General features: G+C 42.1%; 1 protein-coding gene across 1 annotated transcript; it reads right to left on the reverse strand.

Moving 5' to 3' along the window:
- Positions 1-736: 736 nt before the first annotated feature.
- uncx (UNC homeobox) lies at positions 737-5,995 on the reverse strand. The gene is made up of 3 exons (XM_024390226.2): positions 5,503-5,995; positions 4,823-4,998; positions 737-3,261 (listed from the first exon to the last, which is right to left on the reverse strand). Exons 1-3 carry the CDS (start codon positions 5,756-5,758, stop codon positions 2,239-2,241), a joined length of 1,455 nt encoding a protein of 484 aa, XP_024245994.1. The 5' UTR covers positions 5,759-5,995; the 3' UTR covers positions 737-2,238.
- Positions 5,996-10,651: the final 4,656 nt, after the last annotated feature.

Here is a 10,651-nt window from a genome sequence, read left to right on the forward strand (position 1 = left end):
TCTTTTAGCATTCCAGGCATGGAGAGGCGTCGAGATAGCAGATTTATCAAATGGGAAAATGAATGCATGATGATCAGTTAAATTGAAAATCAGCGCCTGCATGACAGCCCGACCTGACACCTCCGTAATTAGAAAGAAAAATTATGGCGTCCGATGCATAATAGAGCAAAAACAATTTACACTCTCCCATAATGATCCGGCGTTCAAATTGAAAATTTCTCCGGGTAGAAATTGAATTCATAAAGTATGATTCATGGAGGACACATTTCCTGGAGGCTGCCTGGGCCATATCGATTGATAGTTTGTCTTGAATCATACAGCGTGCAGCTCTCAGGCAAAAAAAGCTTAACTACTTAAGCAAATCGCTAATTTCACCTTAAGGCCACCAGTGTGCAGCCACGATACTCCTGTTCGGTATGCTAATGAATTAAACATGAACACCCCTACCATACAACATCGCTCCAAATAAGACACACACAAAAAATATATATATATATATATTGAAGGACACATCCAGAGAACTCTAATTTCCAAATGGCCTATCCGAAATGGCAACTCATTGACAGAAATAAAGCTCAATAATTGGGGGAGCTGGGCTGGCTGTGGCTGGCTGAATAAGAAGATAATGTCTTTAAATATTATGTCGGGTATAGGAATATATATTTAATAAAAGTTAAAAGTATTATCTTTGTTGGGTTGAGGACTTCCAAGGGCCATTGTATTTGGATCTGTTTTCATCAAATAATAAGTTATTCATTAGCTTATTGACTTTCTGTCTCTGCCATAGGCCTATATACTCTCTGTTGAGATTAAATTTTCCCTTTCCCTATACACTTTTGCCTGTCTCTTATACCAAAAGCCCCCCTTCACCCACACCCAATAAATCATTGCTTCCTCTGAGCAAACAGCAGTCATCGGGTGAAAATTATGTAAATATTATGAAAGGGACACAGGCTCAGAAATTCATTTGCGCCGGCTCAGATGTAAAGCTGCCCATCTGATTATTTTCAATTTATTTGCAAATCAAGACCCTAAAAGAGTAGCAGGAACTCTGGGTATTTAAGGACACACTGGAATGGATGTTTTCCATTTTTAGGATTTAGATGTTCGTGTTATTGAGGGCATTTTCACGTGCGTTATACCTATAGGCCCTATCTTGTAAAACAAGCTGTTTGAGATGTGAATGGTCTTTCCTTTCTTACCTAGACTTTAGATCTGGTCAACATGGCTAATATTGCCATGGCGCAGATGTCCCCGAGCCTGCACAGCATCCCTGGGGACCGCCAACCCTATTAGAACAAATGTGTTCTGCTATTGTAAATAGGCACGTTTGCTTCGCCCGTCCTATTACAGCCGACGCATGATCAATAGGCTGATAACACAGAAACATCAATGTAAGCGACAGAACAATGAGGGATATCATCGAACATCTATCTTAATATAGCCGGCTACAAGGGCCCTGACAAAGTGAAAAGCTCATGAAAATTCCGCCCCACGAATTCCCATCTCCTATCCAATATGCACAAACACACTCCCAGCTGCCGGGGCTATTATTTTCGTATTTCAATTTGACACCCCAGCCTTTCATGCTAATTCTATTATTCTTGGAAGTTTATGTGATTTCATATCACTAGAAATCGGTAATGTATAATAACCCTTTGGGCTAAAATAAACTGAATCCCTGCAGTAGCCACCGGGAAAATAATTACTTTCATATCAAAACTCTGCAGGAGTCGAGCGGGTCCTTTCGCCTCCGGCTCGTAACCTCATTTCAGTGAGGCTTATAGATGAATAAATTTGTTAAAGCAATACACAAAATACAACATCAGATTTTAGCAGAAAGCGCTACCTATACCCACTATACGGGCTATTTAAGGTCTCACACGGTTTGGATGTATTGTATACAATCGATTTATTTATGAAAACCTTACATATATAAATATTATAATACTTTTTACAGCCTTTGAGGATTTTTGTGGTTTTTATGTATTTTTACAGTTCGTTACACAGGGGGGGCGGGGGGGGCTTGTACTACTACCACCACCACCACACACACACGTGCACATATACACGCACGCACGCAACAAACACACACACAGTTATAACCCATCATCATCAGAAAATAGGCTATATATGTCATCTGTAAAATGAGAATTTATATTCTAAGACGTGATTGAGCTTTGGGCAAATGAAAGGTGTTGTTGACGCTATCAATATTGTTTCTCACCTATAGGTCTATTATTCCATATCGACATCTTGAGTCTCTGTCTTTGTCTCTGGTGGACAGTTGGTTGTCACAGACTCGGAACTCTCTGGGTAGTCTTTTACAGACTGCTCTTTTTTGTCTAATGGCAGATACTTTGAATCATCATCATCTTGGAAATATGTTGCACTACAACTGGCTGAAGACTGACTACAGTTTCTACTGGAAAAGGTAACATGGCCTGGGCTGTTCTGTGGGGAACTAGTATTTTTCGGGGTAAAGTTGACCTGCACTTTGATTGCTTTCGCGTCGTTGAGATTGTTGGACTCCTTATGGTTTTTATGTCCAGTATTGGCAGATAAGCTGCTGTCATTCACTGGGGTTCTTTGTGTGGAGTTGTCAGCATCTGAGTCTGATGGTGTTGTCTTCAAAGCAGTCTGAGGAACAATGAATCCAAGCGGCTGGGTGATAGGATAGAGTAAGAAATGTCCTTTCCCTATCAAAGGCCGCGAGGAGGGTAAGGCAGAAAATCCATCTATGTTCGGTTTGCGCCTTGGTCTGGAGTCGGATAGAAGGCTTTCTACGCTGAATGGGTTCAGTTTCTGAAGGTTGGAGACTCTGCTATTGGCGCACATGCTTGACTGTTGACTGCTGTCGGACGAGTCCAGCTCGGATCCACCAGCATCTTGGTTCAAGTGTCTTTGGTTCTGGAGGGTTTGTGGTGTTTGGTCACAGCTCGATTGGGTTTGGTTTCGGCCTACAGAGTCACAATGTGGATTTTGTTCACTGTCTGTCACTTGTGACACTCCACTGTCACTGTCAGATCCTGGGGTGTGAAATAGGTCCCCTGACAAAAGTTTATTCTGGGACCTCAACAGTCTTCGCTCCTGCTTCCTCTTCTTTTTCTCCATCCTCTCCAGTTCTCGCCTGGCGATCTCCTCCGCGTCCATGGGCTCTCCACTGCATGTTGTTGGGTGGGAGTTGTGAGCTGGTCGCCCTGGACCCTTCTTTGTGTTTTCTTTTTTCCTCCACTTAGCTCTACGATTTTGGAACCATACCTGCATATTAGAGAAACAAATCATGTTACGCATGTTCAAAAAGAAGATGTCCACTCTCTTAAAAAAATACATAGGGCTAATAATAATTTAGGCTAATATGTGTGTGAACCATTGGAATAATGTTTTGTACCAAAGAGCAATGCCCCATGCTTGTAGGTCTACAATTATTTATTATCAGATGCGATGACAAAAATAAGCATAATTATTTTCCAATTCGACCTATAATTATTCCGTGTGCTACTGCCTTCTTCATTATTCAATTAAAAGTTAAATGCTGTCTGTCTGATCTGGAAAATGCTCCATGAAAATATATATCTCGCTTATGATGGGCCATTGTGTCCCAATCAAATGCATAATAATAAATGGTTTAATATAGTTACAAATACTCAAAATTCCACCAACACTTAACTGCCTAAAATTTGCTAAAGTAACATGACAAATATAGGACTAAACCAGCGTTTCTCAAACTCGGTCCTCGGGACCTCAAGGGGTCCACGTTTTGGTATTTGCCCTAGCACTACACAGCTGATTCAAATGATCAAAGGTTGATGATTAGTTGATTATTTCAGCTGTGTAGTGCTAGGGCAAAAAAACAGAACGTGGACCGAGTTTGAGAAACGCTGGTTTAGTCCTATATTTGTCATGTCAATTTTTTTTAATTTTCTCTGTGCATAACACAATATACATATGAGCGTTTGACATCAGAAGTGCAAATGATCACAATAATAAGTCCACGTGCATGGACATTTGACTGATGAGGAGAGATGGGGGAAAGGTGTGTCCTTTATAAAAATGTAGGACTTGAAAATGTATCAATATTCAAGTTCATAAATGTTTGTGTATACTTGGGTGTTTATAGGTTTATATAGGAAAATACAATGTGAAAATACTGTAATGTGCATACGTCGATATATTAATTTTGAGTATGTTTGAGTGCAAATAATATAGCCTTGTCGACTGAATCTACACAATTTATATTAAATCAAGTACAGCAAATGAACTGACCATTCCATGGCTTAGCCATATTTAAAGTATTTCTCCTTGAACCAGAGGTCCTCTTTATACTCGGTTTGCTGCTCGTATCACCCTTGATTTCGAAGACTATCTCTCTATAAATATATCGTATAATGTGTTATTTAAATACATATTCACGTTTGATAATGTTTTCCTTTTTAAAATTGTGAAAAGGATTTGCTGTCATTTGCAGTTTTGAAGCATCGTACTGTATGTATATATATATATATTGATGCATCGTACTGTATGTATATATATATTGAGGCATCGTACTGCACATACTATAATAGGCCTCTATGTGCCTATATTACACAAACTCCCTGTGGAGTTTTTGGTCACAGTACAAAACAACAAAGAGACAGGAATTACAGGACAACTATATATCTAAAAGAGACCATTGTAATATATTTGTGTAAGAGACATGGGGAATAAATAGGCCTACTTTCCTTTGTTCAAACAGCCTATCAGTGTTTAAGAATCATTAAGCTACACATCATAACAAACCAACAACAGTGAATGCCAAAAAGTGGATATGGTTGATATTTACCTGTACCCTCGATTCTATCAAGTCCAATCTCAGAGCCAGTGCTTCCCTCATGAACACGTCGGGATAGTGACTCTCATTAAAAGCCTTTTCTAATTCTTCCAGTTGCCAACCAGTGAAATTTGTGCGAGTTCGTCGTCTCTTACAACCGGGGCTATCCTTGTCTGGGTCACACGAATCTAGCATGAGAATACAAAACAAGAGAGTCGCAAAAGTAGCCTGAATGATTTTTGCAAGGATACGTTCTTTCTGTGGTCCTTTATAAAGAAATTAATAAAATATCGTCTAATAAATTAGGTTATTATGTCCGTTTTCGATGGTAAGAAAATAGTAGTAATTATAGACTATTAATCACACAATATTGATCCTGATAATGATAACAATAACACAGTAAAACATTCTACTAACAATCGAGAAATTGTGATTTTTTTTCCCACCCTGTCACAACACAAGGGGTTTTCACGTTTGGAGCTGAGCTCGTATGCTGCTCTCCACTGAAATGAATTGCATAAAGCCTCATTTGAAAGCAGAAGACTGCTTCTTTGTTTCTTAGGATTTGGATTCCCTCTTTAACGCTTTATGGAGAGGATATACAGGACAGGATACAGACACTTTCAGTTCTTTGTTTAGTCCTTTGATCTACAGCCAACCTTTTGATTTGTATTGTATTTCGTTTTGCTTACCTGTCAGCTTGTACTGCTGGTTATCTCCATTCATACCACAGCCAGACAAGAGGGGGTTCGAATTAACCACTGAAGCTGTGCAGGAACCATTAAGTAATCCGTCTATTGAAAAAGGAACTGCGGCCGCAGATTGAAGTTGATGACCGGCTAATTCGTAAACATGATGGTGGCTTAGATGGTACGGAAAGCCCACCATCCCGCCGAGAGAGCCTCCGAACTGGGCATGAGGTGGATCCAGTATCCTGCTGTCCATCATCTCCTAGGCAAAAGGAAACGACGTCTGGAGGCTGGTGGTGTGAATTTAAAAAGCATGCAGTGAGTGTGGCCAGCGAGGAGGGGACATGATGTGGAGGGAAGGATGAGCTGTACTTTATCAACATGAACCTTCCAATAATTAGCCTAGGCTTTGGGAATTTGAGACCAATGAGAAACGGTAATCGAGTATGACGTCAGAGGCGCGGTCTGCAAACGCTTTCCATATCGATTGCTAATTAAACCTGACATCCACCTCAATAAACAATATCAGAGCTGTCACAACAAGACAGGAGGGCTTTGATAAGAACTACATCACAACTACACGGGGGACCACCAAGAGAGAGTGATCAGATTGAAGCCCAGTAAAAGGTGAAAGAGATGGACTAATTTCGAACGCTCGCTCCCACATCTAAAATGACGGAGGCTAGTCACAGTTTTTGGTCAACATGTTATGGCGTTTTAAATTTTTACTCTCTCTATTAATCGATGCCGAGTTACAAATACCCTCATTTTACACAAAGACATTTATCATCCAAATGCTGTCAAATTTTATTCGAGACTACAACCAATTCGCGTGCAATATAACGGGATGTTGATAAAAGGGGGCGATCGACTCCTCAGCCTGCTGTCGATAGGCTGATTGAAAAAAGGCAGATGTTAAGTTATTAATTACAACACACACTAATTAATCTTCTGCTAATAAGAGGAACGATATTAGGAAGAAATGTGAACCCTTATTCCCCAGCACTTATACTGTAATTAATGAGACTTAATTTAGAAACGTGTGAGAATTTTTCCCAGGTTAACAAAGTAGCTTCTTGTATATACGGTTTTGTAGTTATTGTTATATATTTTTTTGGTAGGCTAGTTTTGAACTCATGTAGGAAGGTAAATGCTGTCTTTATGAGACAAACAAATCAAACATTGTAGCTAGATGTGCAGCACCAGTGTGTCATCTGAATATCTATCTATCTATCTATCTATCTATCTATCTATCTATCTATCTATATCTATCTATCTATCTATCTATCTATCTATCTATCTATCTATATCTATCTATCTATCTATCTATCTATCTATCTATCTATCTATCTATATCTATAAATATTCAAAAATTGTATTATATTTACCTTTATATGCCTAGAGATGATTTATTCTCGCAGTTCAAAATAGACTCATCTCCAGTGAAAACTGAGGACATTTATGATTGTGTAAAAGGTTAACAAAAATATATGACCATAGTCTACTGTGGGGAAGCTCCGAACCATTCATTTTTGTTACATTATGCTATTTGTCCGGAGACCTTCATAGTACTAGTTCATGTTTCCCCACTCGCTTATGTAAAGAAATGTGTTGTGAATAAAGCCAATCAATCCTGTCTAAGTAGGTCTAGTAGTTATGTCTCTCTGCTCTTTAGGCTACAGAGAAAATTAATTCGACTTTATTTATCCCATGTCTGGTGCTGTCATAATGTTAATCTGAGTGAAATTTCGCTCCCCACTCACTCCCTGACCCTTGGCACCCGGATTGGCGTGTTGTAATAACCCGAATCTCTCAACAGTAACCGTGAAAATTGTTACCTTATTAGCATGCAAATTGTTTAATTAATATTATTATGAGGAAGTATATAATCCGTTCGTCACTTGACCTCAAGCCCATATAGCACCCCTCTGCATTTCAATGTGTACATTTTAATGAACTCCTTAGAAATGTCTCAGGATCTGGCCGTTTTATCCCTCTCCCCTACAAAGATGTGGTTAGAGTTGGCTCAGATGCCCTTCTCTTTGTATTTTAACTAAGTTTATCATGTTTTACAGATGTTTTATGAATAATTCCAACCATTCATGTATTTTTTGAACATCTAAAATTCAATAATTGCTTCTTGTCAATTCGGATCGTAACCCCATCCAGGCGCACGGACTCAGTGAAAAGCAGCCCTTGACACGCAGTCCCGGGAGACATTGCATTTAAATCCGTTTTTCTACAACCGGGTGACATTGTCAGATCCTAGCTTTAATTAACCCGATAATAAGACGAACAAGGCTTGCATTCAATGCCGCTACAGGCCTGTCTTTTCATTTGAATTCAAGAGTTTCATCAACAATTTAACTGGCCTTGGTCGATAGGACATAAAGGTTCAGTAAAATAATAGAAAAGTGCCTCAGAGTCAGCACCCTAAACTGCAGAACAATAGACTCTTAGGGAAAAAAGTGCTATATAGAACCTAAAATGGTTCCTCGGCTGTTACCATAGGCTTTCTCTATATGATAGCCCTTTGAAGAACCCTTTTGGTTCCAGGTATAACCCTTATGGGTTTCATGGAACCCCTTTCCACAGAGGGTTCTACATGGAACCCAAAAGGGTTTTACCTGGAACTGAAAGGGTACCCTTCTTGGAAGGCCAGCTGAAGAACCCTTTTGGAACCCTTTTCTTTTATAGGAGTGTTTTATAGAGCTGGTAGCTTAGCCTATATGACAAGTAGACCTACATTGGTTCATGTGATATTTGTCTACCCTATTGTTGCCTTTACCACCTGATCTTAAATAGTGACTTTCTTGGATAAACCCACATGGGGATGGAAAAGGTAGCTCCATACACATCCATCCCTGACCTGCAGGTCAACCATTGGCATGAAATGCCTATCTTTTATTTCCGATTATTTGAAAGCAACTGGCATAAATCACACATTTGAAGATATCAAATCATAATTTCTGAAGGCCATCAAAGCAGCAGATGAGAAAACAAATAGGCCTATTTAGCCTACCATCTAAAATCAGCAAAAAAAAACAAACGTCCATTTTTCAGGTCCCTGTCTGTAACGGGTTTCGTAGGTGGAAGAAGGTGTGGACCAAAGCGCAGTGCGGTACATGTTCATGATTTTAATAATGGAACACTGAAATACGAAACAACAACGTGAATAAATGAAAAAAACTAAACAGTCCTGTATGGTGCAGAAAACCACTAAACAGAAAATTAAACACCCACAACCAAAATGGGGAAAACAGGCTACCTAAGGATGATTGAATCAGAGACAACAAACGACACCTGCCTCTGATTGAGAACCATACTAGGCCAAACACATAGGTGCGGACTCCCCAAAGGTGCGGACTCCGGCCGCAAAACCTGAACCTATAGGGGAGGGTCTGGGTGGGCATCTGTCCGCGGTGGCGGCTCTGGCGCGTGACGTGGACCCCACTCCACCATAGTCTTGGTCCACTCAAGTGGCGCCTTGGGAGCGGCGACACTCGCCGCCGACCTCGGACTCGGGACCCTTGCCGGAGTGAAGGGCGATACCGTCAGCGCCTGACTGACGGGCGGCTCCGTCAGCTCCTGACTGACGGGCGCTCCGGCAGCTCCTGACTGACGGGCGGCTCCGGCAGCTCAGGACAGACGGGCGGCTCTGGCAGCTCAGGACAGACGGGCGGACCTGGAGGGAGGAGACGGAGAGACAGCCTGGTGCGTGGGGCTGCCACAGGACCCACCAGGCTGGGGAGACCTACAGGAGGCCTGATGCTTGGAGGAGGCACCGGAAGGACCGGGCTGTGGGGGAGCACTGGAGCCCTGGTGCATACCACTCGCACCTCTCCCTTAGGCTCAATACCCACATTCGCCCGGCACGGGCGGAGCGCACGTATAGGATGCACTGCACCCTCCCTCCCAGCGCCTCGGAGACACAGCACGAGGAGCCGTACTGGAGACCAAACACGCTGGGCCGGCATAACACACCCTTGCTGGATGCCCACTCTTGCATGGCACTTGCAGGGGGCTGGCCTATAGCCCACCGGGCAATGAGCGCGTACTGGCGACACAGTACTGACCAGTACTGCGCTTCTTCTGGTAAGCACGAGGAGTAGGCTCAGGTCTCCAACCTGACTCTACCACACTCCCGTGTGCCTCCCCAAAAAAACATTTGAGGGGCTGCCTCTCGTGCCTGTCGCGCTGCCGTGCTACCTCCTCATATCGCCGCCGCTCAGCTTTCGCTGCCTCCAGCTCTGCCTTGGGGCGGCGATATTCCCCATGTGCCCAGGGTCCCTTTCCGTTCAAAATCTCCTCCCATATCCAGGTGTCCAGAACCCTCTGCTCCGGGTCGATACCACGCTGCTTGGTCCTTGGTTGGTGGGTGTTTCTGTAACGGGTTTCGTAGGTGGAAGAAGGTGTGGACCAAAGTGCAGCGTGGACAGTACGTATTCATGATTTTAATAATGGAATACGAAACAACAACGTGAATAAACGGAAAAAAACGAAACAGTCCTGTAAGGTGCAGAAAACCACTAAAACAGGCTACCTAAGTATGATTCTCAATCAGAGACAACGAACGACACCTGCCTCTGATTGAGAACCATACCAGGCCAAACACATAGAAAAAAGAACATAGACTACCAACCCCATCTCACTCCCTAAAACAAAGACATAACAAAGGAACTAAGGTCAGAACGTGACACTGTCTTTCAAAGATAATTCGTAAATATCCAAATAACTTCACAGATCTTCAATGTAAAGGGTTTAAACACTGTTTACCATGCTTGTTCAATGAACCATAAACAATTCATGAACATGCACCTGTGGAACGGTCGTTAAGACACTAACAGTTTACAGACGGTAGGAAATGAAGGTCACAGTTATGAAAACATAGGACACTAAAGAGGCCATTCTACTGACTCTGAAAAACACCAAAGAAAGATGCCCAGGGTCCCTGCTCATCTGCATGAATGTGCCTTAGGCATGCTACAAGGAGGCATGAGGACTGCAGATGTGGCCAGGACAATAAATTGCAATGTCCGTACTGTGAGATTCCTAAGACAGGGAGATAGGATGGACAGCTGATCATCCTCGGTGGCAGACCACGTGTAACAACACCTGCACAGGATCGGTACATCCGGACATCACACCTGCG

The sequence above is a fragment of the Oncorhynchus tshawytscha genome, linkage group LG09, assembly GCF_018296145.1.
Source record: "Oncorhynchus tshawytscha isolate Ot180627B linkage group LG09, Otsh_v2.0, whole genome shotgun sequence".
In the NCBI taxonomy this organism is placed as follows: domain Eukaryota; kingdom Metazoa; phylum Chordata; class Actinopteri; order Salmoniformes; family Salmonidae; genus Oncorhynchus; species Oncorhynchus tshawytscha.